Consider the following 17,975-nt stretch of genomic DNA (forward strand, 5'->3'; position numbering starts at 1 on the left):
ATCAGGAGGGGCAGCCATGAGGAGATACTCCTCATCCAAGGTAAGGAGCAGAGGCTGCGCTTTGCTGGAGCAGCCGTGAAGAGATACCCCATGTCCAAGGTAAGAGAAACCCAAGTAAGATGGTAGGTGTCGCCAGAGGGCATCAGAGGGCAGACACATTGAAACCATAATCACAGAAAACTAGCCAATCTGATCACAGGACCACAGCCTTGTCTAACTCAATGAACCTAAGCCATGATGTGTGGGGCCACCCAGGACGGATGGGTCATGGTGGAGAAGTCTGACAGAATGTGGTCCACTGGAGAAGGGAATGGCAAACCACTTCAGTATTCTTGCCTTGAGAACCCCATGAACAGTGTGAAAAGGCAAAATGATAGGATACTGAAAGAGGAACTCCCCAGGTCGGTAGGTGCCCAATATGCTATTGGAGATCAGTGGAGAAATAACTCCAGAAAGAATGAAGGGATGGAGCCAAAGCAAAAGCAATACCCAATTGTGGATGTGACTGGTGATAGAAGTAAGGTCCAATGCTGTAAAGAGCAATATTGCATAGGAACCTGGAATGTTAGGTCCATGACAAGGCAAATTGGAAGTGGTCAAACAGGAGATGGCAAGAGTAAATATCGACATTCTAGGAATCAGCTAACTAAGATGGACTGGAAAGGGTGAATTTAACTCAGATGATCATTATATCTACTATTGTGGGCGGGAATCCCTTAGAAGAAATGGAGTAGCCATCATGGTCAACAAAAGAGTCTAAAATGCAGTACTTGGATGCAATCTCAAAAACGACAGAATGATCTCTGTTCGTTTCCAAGGCAAACCATTCAATATCACGGTAATCCAAGCCTATGCCCCAACCAGTAATGCTGAAGAAACTGAAGCTTAATAGTTCTCTGAAGACCTACAAGACCTTCTAGAACTAACACCCAAAAAAGATGTCCTTTTCATTATAGGGGACTGGAATGCAAAAGTAGGAAGTCAAGAAACACCTGGAGTAACAGGCAAATTTGGCCTTGGAGTATGGAATGAAGCAGGGCAAAGGCTAATAAAGTTTTGCCAAGAGAATGCACTGGTCATAGCAAACACCCTCTTCCAACAACACAAGAGAAGACTCTACACATGGACGTCACCAGATGGTCGAAACCAAAATCAGATTGATTATATTCTTTGCAGCCAAAGATGGAGAAGCTCTATACAGTCAGCAAAAAACAAGACTGGGAGCTGACTGTGGCTCAGATCATGACCTCCTTATTGCCAAATTCAGACTTAAATTGAAGAAAGTAGGGAAAACCAGTAGATCATTCAGGTATGACTTAAATCAAATCCCTTTTGATTATACAGTGGAAGTGAGAAATAGATTTAAGGGACTAGATCTGATAAACAGAGTGCCTGATGAACTATGGACGGAGGTTCGTGACATTTTACAGGAGACAAGGATCAAGACTATCCCCATGGAAAAGAAATGCAAAAAGGCAAAATGGCTGTCTGAGGAGGTCCTACAAATAGCTGTGAAAATAAAGGAAGCGAAAAGCAAAGGAGAAAAGGAAAGATATTCCCATTTGAATGCAGAGTTCCAAAGAATAGCAAGGAGAGATAAGAAAGCCTTCCTCAGCGATCAATGCAAAGAAATAGAGGGAAACAACAGAATGGGAAAGACTATAGATCTCTTCAAGAAAATTAGAGATACCAAGAGAACATTTCATGCAAAGATGGACTCGATAAAGGACAGAAATGGTATGGACCTAACAGAAGCAGAAGATATTAAGAAGAGGTGGCAAGAATACACAGAAGAACTGTACAAAAAAAAAAAATCTTCATGACACAGATAATCATGATGGTGTGATCACTTACCTAGAGCCAGACATCCTGGAATGTGAAGTCAAATGGGCCTTAGAAAGCATCACTATGAACAAAGCTAGCGGAGGTGATGGAATTCCAGTTGAGCTATTTCAAATCCTGAAAGATGATGCTGTGAAAGTGCTGCACTCAATATGCCAGCAAATTTGGAAATCTCAGCAGTGCCCACAGGACTGGAAAAGGTCAGTTTTCATTCCAGTCCCAAAGAAAGGCAATGCCAAGGAATGCTCAAACTACTGCACAATTGCACTCATCTCACACACAGTAAAGTAATGCTCAAAATTCTCCAAGCCAGGCTTCAACAATATGTGAACCATGAACTTCCAGATATTCAAGCTGGTTTTAGAAAAAGCAGAGGAACCAGAGATCAAATTGCCAACATCCGATGGATTATTGAGAAAGCAAGAGAGTTCCAGAAAAACATCTATTTCTGCTTTATTGACTACGCCAAAGCCTTTGACTGTGTGGATCACAATAAGCTGCGGAAAATTCTGAAAGAGATGGGAATACCAGACCACCTGACCTGCCTCTTGAAAAAGCTGTATGCAGGTCAGGAAGCAACAGTTAGAACTGAACATGGACCAACAGACTGGTTCCAAATAGGAAAAGGAGTACGTCAAGGCTGTATATTGTCACCCTGCTTATTTAACTTATATGCAGAGTACATCATGAGAAATGCTGGGCTGGAGGAAGCACAAGCTGGAATCAAGATTTTTGGGAGAAATATCAATAACCTCAGACATGCAGATGACACCACCCTTAAGGCAGAAAGTGAAGAAGAACTAAAAAGGCTCTTGATGAAAGTGAAAGAGGAGAGTGAAAAAGTTGGCTTAAACTCAACATTTAGGAAACTAAGATCATGGCATCTGGTCCCACCACTTAATGGAAATAGATGGGAAACAGTGGAAACAGTGTCAGACTTTATTTTCGGGGGCTCCAAAATCACTCCAGATGGTGACTGCAGTCATGAAATTAAAAGACGCTTACTCCTTGGAAGGAAAGTTATGACCAATCTAGATAGCATATTAAAAATCAGAGACATTACTTTGCCAACAAACGTCCGTCTAGTCAAGGCTATGGTTTTTCCAGTGGTCACGTGTAGATGTGAGAGTTGGACTGTGAAGAAAGCTGAGTGCCAAAGAATTGATGCTTTTGAACTGTGGTGTTGGAGAAGACTCTTGAGATTCCCATGGACTGCAAGGAGATCCAACCAGTCCATCCTAAAGGAGATAAGTCCTGGGTGTTCATTGGAAGGACTGACGCTGAAGCAGAAACTCCAATACTTTGGCCACCTCATGTGAAGAGTTGACTCATTGGAAAAGACCCTGATGCTGGGAGGGATTGGGGGCAGGAGGAGAAGGGAAAAACAGAGAATGAGATGGCTGGATGGCATCACCGACTCGATGGACATGAGTTTGGGTAAACTCCGAGAGTTGGCAATGGACAGGGAGGCCTGGTGTGCTGCGATTCATGGGGTCGCAAAGAGTCGGACATGACTGAACAACTGAATTGAACTGAACTGATACTATCTTGATGACTGTAGCTTTGTAGTATAGTCTGAAGTCAGGAAGTTTGATTCCTTCAGCTCCATTCTTCTTTCTCAAGATTGCATTGGCTCTTTGGGGTCTTTTGTGTTTTCATACTAACTGTTAAGTTTTTTTTGCTCTAGTTCTCTGAAAAGTGCCATTGGCAATTTGATAGGGATAGCCCTGAATCTGTAGATTGCATTTGGCAGTATAGTCCAACCCAAGAACATGAAATATCACTCTATCTGTTTTGTTGTCTTTGATTTCATTTATCAGTGTCTTATAGCTTTCTGCATATACCTCTGTTGTTTCCTTAGTTCTGTTCATTCCTAAGTATTTTATTATTTTTGTTGCAATGGTAAATGGATTGTTTCCTTAATGTCTCTTTCTAATTTTTTGTTGTTAATGTATAGGAATGCAAGTGATTTCTGTGTATGGATTTTGTATTCTGTGACTTTACTAAATTTACTGATGAACTCTAGTTGTTTTCTGATAGTATCTTTAGGGTTTTCTATATATAGCATCATGTCATCTGCAAACAGTAAGAGTTTTACTTCTTTTCCAATCTGCATTTCTTTTATTTCTTTTTCTTCTCTGATTGCTATAGCTAGGACTTCCAAAACTATGTGAATTATAGTGTCAAGAGTGGACACCCTTTAGGCATTCTTTTTTTTAAAGTAATTTATCTTATTTATTTTTGGTTGTTCTGAGTTTTCTTTGCTGTAGGTGGGCTTTCTCTAGTTTCAGTGAGTGAGGGCTATCTTTGTTGTGGTCCATGGGCTTCTCATTGCAGTGGCTTCTCTTGTGGAGCACAAGCTCTAAGTGAACAGCTTCAACAGTTGTGGCCCATGGGCTTAGTTGCTCGGCAGCATGTGGAATTGAACTTGTGTCCCTTGCATCGACAGGCAGATTCTTATCTACTGCACCACCAGGGAAGTCTGGTTTCTCCTAATTTTAAATGTTGCTTCAATTAAGAAAAAAAAATTAGACAAACTAAACAAATCATGTGTATAGACCATTTTCAGTCTGTGGATTCCTGATTTTCCAGTTCTAAGATTCATTGCTGTGAAGATCTGATTGACCTGGTTGATTCACAGTGTATAAGCTGCTGATAAGATATGTGGTGATTCTTTTTCACATTGAGGATCAGTTAAACCATAAATAAAACTGAAGGTGGTGTTAGCTATACACCTAACATACAATAGACTACCATCATTTAATGCTAGTTTATGAAAGGTGCTTTGCTTATATTATCTCATCTATTCCCTACAACAACCATGCAAGACAGGACTATATATTTTTGTGGCTTCCAGTAGTTCAGAGCGTCAGTGTCACAAAGGGGAGGATTGTACTTAGCACCTGGATTCAGGCTGAGTGGAAGCCGTATCTTCAGGCAGCAGCTTTTAAAGTATGCTCATATACGTTTTTCAGGGAAGACTGGAAGATTGACATTTCTGTCCAACCCCTGTGCACTGAGCCCTGCAGTGATGGCCAGTTGAGAGCTGCTTCTTGCTTTGCTACCGTTATGTTTAACCCATGCACACAAGCACCACTTGCCAGCAGAGCTGGGCTGTTAAGGGGTATTTTCTCTTGGTGGCAGCCACAAAGGAGGGGGTACTGGGCATATGCTCATTTCTTTCTTGGAGTCACCAATGATCTGGGGCGGAGCATAAGGAGAATATGAAGATGGCACCTGCCAGGTCTCCTGGGTTTTTGGAGAGGGTTGTAGTCAGGTCCTTGGTGCCTGTTTAAAGACAAGCCTGCCCCTCAGTTTATGACTATGAATGTAAGCTAATTAGCCTCTTTCAAAGAAATGCTGGAGTTATGTTTCAGTCTGCTGTCTCTGCACAGTGTCCTAGGGGCAGGGTAGCCAGAAAAGAACTGTTTTTATTTTTGTGATCATCCCATAGGGCCCATGAATGTGAGCCCTGCTGGTCACCAGACCTAGGTAGATTAAGCCTCCTGTGTACAAACCTTCAAGTTGTCAACCTTCAAAGAGGCAAACATGCATTCTTTTGTCAGGTGTGAGTGAAATTTCGTTTTTCTCTCCATCTCCTATTTCTGATGGTCCTTCAGCTCTACCATCTCCTACCTCCTCTCCCCCTTCCAGTCAGTAACTCTTCTTGCCTGTTCACTCAATGCCAGCCCCTGTATGCCGGTGTTATACTGCACTACTGTACTTTTCAAAGTACTGTACTATAAGGTTAAAGATGTCATTTTTGTGTTTGTTTGTCATGTATTATCTGTGTGAAAAGCACTATATACCTGTTACAGTGCAGTGCTGTATAGCTGATTGTGTAAGTTGGGTACCTAGACTAACTTTGTTGGACTTATGAACAAACTGAACTTAGGAATACAGTCTTGGAATGGAACTGGTTCATATGTAGGGGACTTACTCTAATCTAGAAACTAAGCTGCTGTCCCCTGGGCAGCAGCTCCTAAAACTGGGACACGAACTATGCACAAACTCCTGTCTGGGAGATGCTGGGAGGATGACAAAGGAAGAGCACAAAGATAGCACCTGTTCCTCTGAGGCTTCTATGTAGGGTTACGGTTGGTCCTTAGACGTGTGTTCAATCAGAAGCCTGCCGCTCAGTCTGCAGCTATAAAGATAAACTCATAGGAACTTTTCCCAGAATGACTGGACACCTCAGTCTGTTGCCTTGTGCTTTGGTCTTGGGTGTAGCTGATTAGGAACTCTGTCTGTTTATTTCAGTCCTGTGGGACTCGCAAACACAAGCCCTGCTGGCCTCCAGAGCCAGTCCATCAAGGGGTGTTCCCTGGGTGGCAGGAGCAAAAATCGGGCTGCCAGCTGAGTGCACAAGCTCCTTTCCAGGAGATGCCAGCAACCTGGAGTGAGGCAGAGGGAAACCCCAAATATGGCTTTGTAATTGGAGGGTATTCTAGTAGGTCCCTAGATGTGTGTTAAATTCGATGCCTGCCCCGCAGGCTGCAGCTTTTCTATTTTATTTTTTTAATTAAAATTAGTTTTTAAATTAAATTTTTATTTTTGGCTGTGCTGGGTCTTCGTTGCTGTGTGTGGGCTTTCTCTGATGAGGGTGAGTGGGGTGGTGCTGTCTGCTGTGGGGCATGGGCTTCTTACTGTGCTGGCTTCTCCTGTTTCAGAGCGCAGGCTCTAGGCGCATGGGCTTCAGAGGCTACAGCGTGTGGGCTCAGTGGTTGTGGCACTTGGACTTCACTGTCCATGGCATGTGGAATCTTCCCAGACCAGGGATCAAACACATGTCCCCCGCACTGGCAGGTGGACCATTATTCACTACACCACCAGGGAAATCCCCAACTTTTAAAAATAAACAAATAGGCCTCTTTCACAGAAAGATAGCACTTTGTACCCTGCGGCCTTTGTACCGCTGATTTTCTCATTTTGCCACAGCCTCACTGGTCTTGAGGACACAAACCTCATTGGCTTTTCAAAGCTAGATATTTTGGGGTCTTGTATGTCAGGTGTAGATCTTAAAAGCTGGAGTGCCAGATGCAGGCTTCAAGCCCTTTGCTTTTGATGAGAAGCTCAGGGTTGTAAGTTTCCTTGTGATTATGGATCACCACATGGCCTGTGGGGTTTATGGCGAGATTTGACATAAGATGACTTTTTTGACATAGGAGGGCCATGATATTCTTTAGACTCCACAGAAAGCTGGTTAAATGAAATTTTTTTTCCCTTTGAAACTGCAAAACTGACTCTTTTTGCGTAAGCAATTAAAAACACCTAACTTGTTAAAAAGGCCTACCTAGAAAAAGCTTCCCTGGTGGCTCAGATGGTAAAGAATCTGCCTGCAATGTGGAAGACTTGGGTTCGATCCCTGGGTTGGGAAGATCCCCTGGAGGAGGGCATGGCAACCGACTCCAATATTCTTGCCTGGAGAATCCCCATAGACAGAGGGGCCTGGCGGGCTACCGTCCATGGGGTCGCAAAGAGTCAGACATGATTGAACAGCACAGAGTATTTTTAATTTCAGTATTTGTGTTATTCATCTCTCATCTCTGTTTGCTTTGTCTTTATTTCTTCTATGTCCTTGGTAAGTGTGTTAACTGTGTTTCTTGCATTTTCTCCATTCTATTTTCAAGGCTTCTGAACATCTTTACTATCATTATTCTGAATTCTTTTTCAGGTAGATTGTTTATTTCCTCTTCATATTTTTGGTCTTGGTTTCTACCTCGTTCTTTCATTTGTGCTGTATTTCTCTGTATTTTCTATTTTTTCTTTCCCCCCAAACTTACTCCATTTGAGGTCTCCTTTCCCCAGGCTTTAGGGTTGTATTCCTTCTTCCTTTTGGTTTTTTGCCCTTGGAGAAAAAGGTTGGTTCATTGGTTTGTGTTGACTTCTTGTTAGGGATGAGCTGTGCCTGCATTCTAGTAGGAGGAGATGAGGTTATTATTAATTTTTTTCTTTTTCATCTGATGGACAGGGCTGTGTGAGGTTGTATATTTGGAGTCTGTGGGACTCCCATCTGTTGGTGATTGTTTTTGTGTTTTTGTCTAGCTTGTTGTTTGGGTAAAGTGTCCTGGAGTGGATGCTATCTACAGCTGGGTGATACTAGGCTTTATGTACAAGTGTTGAAGTTCTCAGTAATCAATATCCCCTGGGGTTAGGAGTTATTTGGCAGTCTGGGATCTTGGACTCAATGTTCCTATCTCAATGGGTTCAGGTGTGACCCTTGGTCAGGAGATCAAGGCTCTGTAAGTCACTTGTTTTGGCATTAAAGGGGGTTAAAGCAAACACACCAAGACAAAAAGCAAAACATGACATGAAATAAAAGATGAACCCAGATAGATGGTAAATACAAGATCAGACAGGTAATTATAGAAATAATGGGACATATACACACACTTCCACACACACATATATAACCAAAGTATTCTAAAGAACAGAGTACAGGAGATTGATTTGGTGAGCAGAGGAAACCAAAAGTGATGTCAACCATTTAAAAACAGAGCTAACTAATGCTCAATATGGAAAACAGAGATTGAGCAGAGTGCCAACTGGAGAATACAGCAAAGAGAGCACCACAATTTAACTTACATGGTGAAAAAAAAGTGAAGGAAAAAAAGAAAAAAAAAAAGAGAGGGAGAGAAAAGGAAGGGGTGGAAGAGAAGGTAAAAAAAAAAAAAGAGAGAAAAGAAAAAATAGAAAAGCAAAGATAAATAGATGCATGTAAAAAAGATTTATATATATTTAGGAATAGCTACAGCCAGTAAAGAACTATAAAAGCAGTCAAACATAACAAAAACAAAATAAAAGAAATCACAAAGGGAAAAAAATTCTTAAAAAAAGAAAAATGCCACAGCACTGCAAAAGGCTAATGCAAAGGTAGAAATATGTAGGGGGTATAAACAGTGTGATTTAAAAGAGGAAAAAAAAAAAAAGAAAGTTCTCAAGATTGTAGTTCTTGGTTGTGGAGTCTGCCCTGGGGATGGGGTTGGATTAGTGTCCTGTGATGTTTTCCTGGTTGGAGGAGCTTGTGCCTGTGTTCTGGTTGGTGGAGCTGGATCTCATCTGTCTGAAGGGCAGCACAGCGTCCAGTAGTAGGTTTGGGGCTGTCTATGGGTTTAGCACGTCTGTGGGCAGTCCTTCTGGCTTCGGCAGTGTCAGACACGTCTATTCTGCAGCCACGCCGGGCGGCCCTCTCAGCATACCCTCACTGCTGCCAGCCCCGTTGTCCCTGGGATCTCTGCTGGTGCTTCTGTCCCCTGGCCCCTCCCTGCACTGCAGGCCGAAGCTTGCTAGGCAAGGGCTGTGTGTGGATCTTCCCTCTGCTCCCCAGCCCTGCCCTCTGCATCCTGGAGACTGGTGGGCCTGCCTCAGCGCCCTGAGCTCGCCCTCTGTGCTGTGGGCTTTGTGCATGCTTCTCTCAGCACCTGGGGCTTCTGTGTGCTTCTCTGGGTTCTCCAGGCCTGCCATCTGGTTGGGGCCATGGTCTGTGAGCTGCTTGTGGGCTGAGAAGTGCAACTTTCTCTGTTTTCTGCCTTCTAGGTCCCTGCTTTGCCACAACAGCAAAGATTCTGCAGCTCCCCACTTAGTCCCGCCTGTGAGGGAACGTCCCAGTGCATGGGGCCTCTTCCTTCTGCACAGCTCCCCCACCCCCCTGGGGGCACAGGCTCCATCCTGAAGTTCTCCGTCTCTTCCCTTTTTGTGTCTCCATCCTCTCTCCAACCTCATTCCAGGGAGCTTAGCCTGCCCTCCTGAACACCTAGGGTCTTCTGCTGTCACCTAGAGGTTGCTTTGAAGGAGTTGTTTCATATCTTGAAGAGTTTTTGATGTATTTGGGGGGAGGCTGATGATCTCCCTGTCTTATTCCTCCACCATCTTCTTCCACCTTCGAATGTTGAATTTTAAGCCAGCTTTTTCACCCCTCCTTTTTCATTTTCATCTAGAGGCTCTCTAGTTCCTCTTTGCTTTTTGTCATTAAGGTAGTGTCACCTGCATGTCTGAGTTTGTTGATATTTCTTCCTGCAATCTTAATTCTAGCTTGTACTTCATCCAGCTCAGTGTTTTACATGCTGTATTCTACATATAAGTTAAATAAGCAGGTGATAATATACAACCTTGATGTACTCCTTTCCCAATTTTTAACCAGTTTCTTGTTCCATGTCCAGTTTTAACTGTTGCTTCTTGATCTGCATACAGGTTTCACAGGAGGCAGGTAAGGTGGTCTGGTACTCCCATCTCTTTAATAATTTCCATTTTCCACAATTTGTTGTGATCCACACAATCAAAGGGCTTCCCTCATAGCTCAGTTGGTAAAGAATCCACCTTTTCTGAATCCAGCTTGAACATCTGGAAGTTCTTGGTTCACGCGCCGTTGAACCCTAGCTTGGAGAATTTTGAGCATTACTTTGCTAGCATGTGAGATGAGTGCAATTGTGTGGTAGATTGAGCATTCTTTGGCATTGCCCTTCTTTGGGATTGGAATGAAACAACTTTTCTAGTCCTTTGGCCACTGCCGAGTTTTCCAGATTTGCTGGCATATTGAGTGTAGCACTTTCACAGCATCATCTTTTAGGATTTGAAATAGCTCAGCTGGAATTCCCCATCCCCCATCAATAATGGTGTTCTAAATGCAAGTATGACCATCAGCCTGCTATGTGTTCTGACAGAGGGACCATCCTCTCCTGAAGAGGCCACTATTTGTATCTATTTAACACTCCTACATCCTTCTTCCTTTCTCTATGATTCTAGCCACTGTTCAGTGAAGGATCCAATTAGTCCAAGCCAGGGTTTCTCAGTCTTAGGACTACTGATATGTTGGGCAGGATAATTCTAGGTTGTGGAGGTTGTGCTGGGCATTATAGGACATTGAACAGCATTTCTGACTTCCACCCACTCTGTGCCAGTAGCACCCCCGCCCTGGTCACACAATCTAAATGTCTGTAGACGTCTCCACATGTCTCCTGGGGTGGGGGGGCACAGTTTCTCCCAGTTGAGAAGATCTGATGGACGGATACAAAAGGGAACTTGAGAGGGAAATAGATCTATCAGTTACAAACCTGGAAGGAGGGGCTTTTTGTTTTAAATATGGAAAGTGGAGGCTGTGGGCATCCTGATGGGGATGCTCAGGATGTGTGACACAGTCTGTCTGTGTGTGTCAGGCTGTGTGACACTGTGTGTGTATGTGTGTGTGAGAGAGGATGTGTGACACAGTATGTGTGTGCCAGGCTGTGTGACATGATGTGTGTGTGTGAGAGGATGTGTGACACAGTCTGTCTGTGTGTGTCAGGCTGTATGACACTGTGTGTGTGTGTGTATGTGTGTGTGAGAGGATGTGTGACACAGTCTGTCTGTGTGTGTGAGGCTATGTGACACTGTGTGTGTGTGTGAGGCTAACGTGTGTGTGTGTATGTGTGTGTGAGAGGATATGTGACACAGTATGTGTGTGCCAGGCTGTGTGACATGGTGTGTGTGTGTGTGTGTCAGGCTGTGTGACACAGTCTGTGTGACACTGTGTGTGTGTGTGAGGCTAACACTGTGTGTGTGTGTGAGAGAGAGGATGTGTGACACAGTATATGTGTGCCAGGCTGTGTGACATGATGTGTGTGTGTGAGAGGATGTGTGACACAGTCTGTCTGTGTGTGTCAGGCTGTGTGACACTGTGTGTGTGTGTGAGGCTAACGTGTGTGTGTGTGTGTGTGTGTATGTGTGTGTGAGAGGATGTGTGACACAGTATGTGTGTGCCAGGCTGTGTGACATGGTGTGTGTGTGTGTGTGTGAGGCTGTGTGACACTGTCTGTGTGTGTGAGGCTATGTGACACTGTGTGTGTGTGTGAGGCTAACGTGTGTGTGTATATATGTGTGAGAGAGGATGTGTGACACAGTATGTGTGTGCCAGGCTGTGTGACATGATTTGTGTGTTTTGGGCTGTGTGACAGTGTGTGCCACCCAAAACCTACCTCCTCCCCCACTCCCCTACTCCCACCCCCAATTTCTTTCTTTTGTGCTGAAAGGTGGGATGCTCGTGTCAAAGGCGTGCTGATGGGGGCTCAGGGCACCTGGCCTGTGCAGTTCTCTCTTGCTCAGGAAATAACAGGCAAAGGAGCGCCTGGGTTCTTTGCTGACACTTGGTGAATCTGCTGCCCACCAGAGTCTTTTTCCCAGTGGGGTTCTTCACAGGGGAGATAAAAGCCATCTTCTAGTGAAGTGAAGGTGACCTGCATCCAGCCAGTGGTGGCCTCCAGACCCTTGGCATTTCTCATTCAGAGAGGCCCTGGGCCCCCAAGGATGCCTCTTGGCTGGAAGCTGAGGGTGGGGTCTGCCCCCTCCCCTCACTCACTAGTCCTCTCCGAGTGCTCTCTTGCTCATGGCATCAGCTCTGGTCTCCTACAAATATTGGGCTACCCACCTCCCTCAAATGCGACCTGTGTGAGGGCAGATAGGTAGGGAGGGCTGCAGGGCCAGGCTTCTTCCGTTTTTTCTTCACCCCACCCTGGGTTCATATTCTTCAAAGAGGCATTCCTGAAATTCACTGTGTAAAGTACCCACCAGCTAATGTGCCAGGTCATCTCTACTTTTTAAATATTATCTGATGTTTTCTTTGGTGGGTTGTTTGTTTTATATATTTATTTATTTACTTGTTTGTTTGCACTGAGTCTTAGTTGTAGCATGTGGGATCTTTGATCTTTAGTTGTGGCATGCAAACTTTTAGTTATGGCGTGTGGGATCTAGTTCCCTGACCAGAGATTGAACCTGGGCCCCATGAATTGTGAGCTCAGCATCTCAGCCACTGGACCACCAGGGAAGTCCCTTTTTGATTGTTGATTGACTCAGTTAAAAGTTAAGCTCAAGGAGAGCAAGGAATTTGTCTCAGTCATCTTTGTAGTCCTTATTGCCTAGATCAGAACCTGGCACAAAGCAGATCTCCAGTAAATGCTTATGGAAGAAATGATGGAAGGAGGGGATTTAAATTGAGCATTGGAGTGCCCAGGAGGAAATCTTCCTTCATATCGTATTCTCTGTGCTGGAATGGCTTCCTCTTCTGTGACCCTTGGCTCCCAGTATGTGACCATATAAACCACATGCCCTGCAGACCCTATGCCATGTGTCAGTCTTCTCTTCCATGTCTCTGGGGAACTCTGGATTCATTTTTCCCACGTCATGGTGCAAGAAGCCAATTTTTTTCACTTATTCCACACCCGACTTGCCCCAACCATGAATGCAGTAATCTTTGCCCCAGGGAGTGTGAAGGTCAGGAGTAAAAATAAAACATATATCACAGAGGAGGGCTAAGCTTCTGGTATTCACAAGAGCATCTAATGGCTCTCTTATCCATTTATTTTAATGATATCAGCATATGACAGTCTTTTGAAAAAAAAAAAAAAAGCACATTATTTATCTCGTACTGGTGAAGTGGCAGTATTACATTGTTTTAAAAGAAAAATCTTAAAATTTTTCTTTTTAGAAACTTATTGAGTTAGAGAAATAAGCTTTGCCAAATGCCCCATTCTGTCTTTGCTGGCCCTGCTAGCTGGTATCTCTCGTCAACTTTCCCCAAGTGTTTCCTATGGCACTGTCTAACCCAGACTGGGAAATGTGGTTAAGCATTACCAAACCAGACCACGCCCCAGCTTGCGGACCACCTGAGGACACCTGAGGGCTGTGAGGGAAAGTGAAGATACTTTCCTGGCCACTAAGATGGTATTGGAAAGTCTGTTTCAGGCTTTGCGCTGCCTGGATGCCCCTGGGGAGTCGCAGGAAGAACTTTAGCCTGGGTAGTTTGTACCTGCTCCTGGTGTTGATTTCCTGGATGACCTTGGTCTCTGGTCTAGAAGTGCTGTTTCTCTATCAGTGTTCTAGCCACCAAGGGCCCCTGTGGGTTCCTCCCACTTTGATATCTGGGATCCTTCGTCTTTGGGAGCAGGTCCATTTATGCTGGGGGCTTCTTCTCCTAGCAAAGGCAGTGGCTGGCTGCTCAGCCTAAGGGTTCAGTCTGTTGATAGCTTTGTATCTGGTGAAGGGCAAGGTTGGTTCAGTTCCCATCCTGGCCACCTCTATGTTCCTGAGAGTTGTCCTGGGGATTTTCGCCTCTTTCCCTGGCCCTCGGGGATCTCCGTCCCTTTCCTTGCCTCTTTCCCGTTTTCCCTCCTCTCTGTCATCTTTCTGAAGTTTCAGACTCAGTTTCTTTTCAGTGAAATTGAAAAGGCAAAGCCATCTTGCATAAAAGGCCTTTTGGCATGTCATCAAGAGCAACAACAACAGTCATGACAGTAGCATCTTACATTTAAGGTTTTTAGTTTACACTTTACAAAGAACTTTAAGTACATTCTCTCATTACCATTTTAGGGTCCCTTGGTTGAGTTAAAAAGGGACATTTCCTTCCACTCACCCTGAGCCCTGCCCAGGGGGGAGACAGCCTGAGCTGCTGCTTCTGCACATGTGTACATCCTGACACACAAGCATTGAACCACTGAGTGTGCAAGTTAACTGACTGAACCGTTTCTGCCCCATGGGACTTTCTAGAATTTGTCTGCTCCAATAAGAAAGTTTTAGTCTCCATTTGTTAGAGAAACTTCATTTGGGGAGAATTTTCTTAATGGTACTGAGTTTGGCATTTCATAAAGTCAGGGCTTCCAAAATTGAGGGGGAAGGCTCAAAATCACCCCCCACCCCACCAGCCACACTGAAAGAATCTTGTCCTTTTGGCTGTCTTGGCTGACTGTGACTGGATTAGGGGTTGGTCCCAGGGGGTGGCTGGCAGAGAAAGGCCTCAGAATGCTTGGTGCAGATGGAGGAAAAGCTGTGAGCTTGGCGAGTCCTCTGAGAAAGTCAGGGACCCTGGGTGGGGCTCTCAAGATGGCAGGCTGAGTGGGCTTTGTGCTGGGTGGGAGAGCTAGGTGGGAATGTTGGTGGTAGAATAAGGCCCAGGACCACCTGCCTGCATGAGGAGGGCTGGGAGTGTGTGGGGAGTGGGGGGGGGGTACTGGGGAGATCCCTTCCAGGGCAGAGCTTCTGAACCACCGTAAGGACTTCATGACCCATTTGGAAATGAGTGTTGCCTAGCCTAAATAAACCAAAGTCAACAACTAGGGGGAACCCCAGGCCACTTTGGGTGGCAAAGCCCTGTCTTCTTCTCCCAGACCTTTCTCTACTTTGCCACCCACTCTTTTCCTAAAGCAGAGCTTGTTCTACTTCCCCTGCTCAAAAACCTGCTGGAGCCCTGTGGTCTAGCCTGCTACACATGGCTTTTTGTGGTCAAACCCCTGCCTTTACGTCTTCCCCATTTATCCCTGCTCCCCAGCATGCAGCCACACTCTTGCCAGTCCAGACCTCTGACTGCTCCCCAAACATGCCAGGTCTTTTCACACTTCCCTGCTTTTTATAGAGAATCATGGAAATTTCAATTCCCTTCCCTGTGTCCTGGCAAACTCCTATTCATTCTTGAAGACTCAAGATTTGGGAATTCCTTACTCTGGACAGCTACTTCCATATAATAAAGCAATTATCTATTTCCATGATTGTTTCTGCCTCAAACTGTAGAATCCTTAGAAGCAGGACCTGTCTCCTTCCCATGAAGAGAAAGTCCTGGAGTCAGGCTGGGCCTAAATCCTGGCTCTGTAATTTATTAGGCATCTGTTCTTGTCCAAGTTCTTTAACTTTTCCATGCTTCAATTTACTGAACTGTAAAATGGGTTAGCAGAGTCTCTACTACAGAGTTGTTTAGAGAATTAAATGACTGTATATTATATATTAGTATATATAAATTAGAGTGGTACCTGATGTATAATGTAGTAAGCACTAACCCAACCTAGCCATTAATATGTAAAACAGTCATCATAAGGTACAGTAAGTACCTGGAACGTGATATATATTATATATACATATTTTAAAGAAAAGGCCCGCATCTCATCCCTCTCTCCTCTTCATCATCCTTTCTTTGTTCTCTTTCTCCCTCAGTCCCCGTTCCTTCCCTTTTTTCCTTTCTTCCTACTCCTCCTCCCTCCTTACTTTTTCCTTCCATCTTCCTTTCTTTTCTTTCTCCCATCTTGACTCTTTGAGCCTTTGGCTTGCAAGAACCTCAAGGCTCTTCTGGGGATGCTTAGTGCTGGATGGTCCACTGCACCCCGCTCTCTCTTCCCTGATGCTTCTGCAGGGGGAGGCTTCTGGGGGGGGGGGAGCGATGGTTGTGGGCCCAGAGGTTGGCGTGAGCGGGTGGCCCCTGGGCCGTCTAACCTGGCCTGATGGCGATGGAGGGGGCGGACAGAGATGGGCAGGGGACAGGGGCAAGTCTCCTTCAGGAGTCTGGGCTGAGTGGGCTGGCCTTGCTCATGTTCCCTAAGTCTCTCAGTCTAGAGTCTTTCTGGATATTAAGGAAGCAAAATGAGAACAGGAAAAAAAGCTGACTTTCCCTTCCTGGCAGGGCTTCTTTGATGGACTTTAGCTGCCCGAACCTCTTGCATTTATGCTACTCTGGAGACGGAACCCAGAGTTTAGAGTTTGGGCTACAGGCTTTGGTCTTCCACTTATCAGAGATGAGGCATAAGATGAGTTATTGGGTTAAAAGAAGCCACAGTTTCCTCATCTATGAAACAGGACTACGTTCTCAGGGGCAGGGGATATGTGGACAGAGTAGGGTGCATTATGGTTATGCGTGGAAAAGTGTTGCAGATGGGCACGGCATCTTTGTCATAAAGATGACGATCTGGAGGATGAGGTCTCAGAGGCCTATCTGTCCCATGGCAGGAGCCTTCCAGAACTTTCCAGAGCTGTGGGCAGGCTTGGCCCCTGACCCTCCTCATTCCCAGGAGCCCTGGCTGCCTGTTCTCCTGATTTCGCCTTCCAATACGAGGTGGACCAAGGGAGGAGAATGGCTCAGAACTTCCAGAAGAAGGGCCGGGGCTAGGGTCCGAGGAGACGGGTGAGCACCGTGCTCCCAGAGGAGCTGCAGGGGGACTGCCTTCCCTGGGGACAGGCAGGATAAGGGGCACTATTTTCAGATTTGGCCAAACAGGCTCAGACTAAGCCTGTGGCAGATTCAGACAGTCCCAGAATGGAGTCAAGGGCAGCCAGGAAGGGGTGGGGACTGTGGGCTCTGACCCTGCAGGACGCAAAGCACTCCGGGGCGGCCAGTGCTTTGGGTCCCAGGGAGAGTCAGAGCCCAGGGCTCAGTGGCTTTTCCTGGAAGAAGCAGACACCCTGGGCCTCAACCACCAGGGTGGAAAAGCTGGGTGCTTTCAGGGAAGGAAGAAAAGTCAGTAAAGATCAGAGGAAAGAAAGAAAAATCTTTTCCTTTACTTTCTTCCTCTTCTCATTCTGTTTCCTGAGCTCCGTAAGCAGGTCTTCCTTTCTGCCAACACAATAGTGTTACCTAAACATATAAGCCTCCTCCTTCTGCCTCAGTCAGGCTGTCAATTCTTTATGTTCATCCTTTTGTTTTAAAACTTTTATTTGTTCTTTTTTTCCCTTAAAACTTTTAACAGCTGTTTATAAAAACATGACAATTACACAACATGGAACAAAAAATCTGGTAAAAATTACTCACTATATGGTACATATACTCAGACGGTATGATATATTTATATAATAAAAGATGAAAATAGTCACTTTCCATAATAAAAATAAGTTCTATTTTTTGTTTATTTTACAATATACTTAATATTCTTTTCTTCTTTTGCTTCTTCTCCAGCTCCCACTCCTTCCCTTCAGGTCTCACAGGTGGATCCCCTGGTGGCCATCCCCACCCGACCCGGCCGGAGTCCAGGAGGCGGAGTGGGTGCAGGGGCCTTAGGAACATGGGCGGCAGCCGCACTCTAAGTGTCTCTCCAGCTCTTCCACGAACGAGGAGCCATCTGTGCACTGAAAGACGTACTTCCGCCGCTTGCTGCGGGTGGGCTGGCAGCACTGGGGCCCGCAGCCCCCACGACACTCCATGACAGGTATCTTGGAGGCCGTGGCACATGATGCGTAACCCTTCTGGCGACGGATCACCTCTCGGACCACCTCTCCCAGGCAAGGCGTTTCTGCAGAGGGCAGAAGAGGTAAGGACATGGCATTGGTGGTGAAGGTGGTGGTCCAAGGCAGGCTGCTCCAAAACACTTGTGGTCTGAGGACCATATGTACTTACACATTCTCTCATCCTTCCA

At 45.3% G+C, this 17,975-nt stretch overlaps 1 protein-coding gene across 2 annotated transcripts in view; it reads right to left on the minus strand.

Annotated features, from left to right (window-relative positions):
• Positions 1 to 17,260: 17,260 nt before the first annotated feature.
• Positions 17,261 to 17,975, minus strand: part of SLIT3 (slit guidance ligand 3) — a 721,395-nt gene continuing 720,680 nt past the window's right edge. For both annotated transcript variants that reach the window (XM_043887427.1, XM_043887428.1), the window contains one exon: positions 17,261 to 17,852. In XM_043887427.1, the coding sequence (XP_043743362.1) occupies positions 17,617 to 17,852 (236 nt within the window). In that variant the 3' untranslated portion in view covers positions 17,261 to 17,616. The remainder of the gene's footprint in view (positions 17,853 to 17,975) is intronic.

This window comes from Cervus elaphus, chromosome 25 (genome assembly GCF_910594005.1).
Source record: "Cervus elaphus chromosome 25, mCerEla1.1, whole genome shotgun sequence".
NCBI lineage: Eukaryota > Metazoa > Chordata > Mammalia > Artiodactyla > Cervidae > Cervus > Cervus elaphus.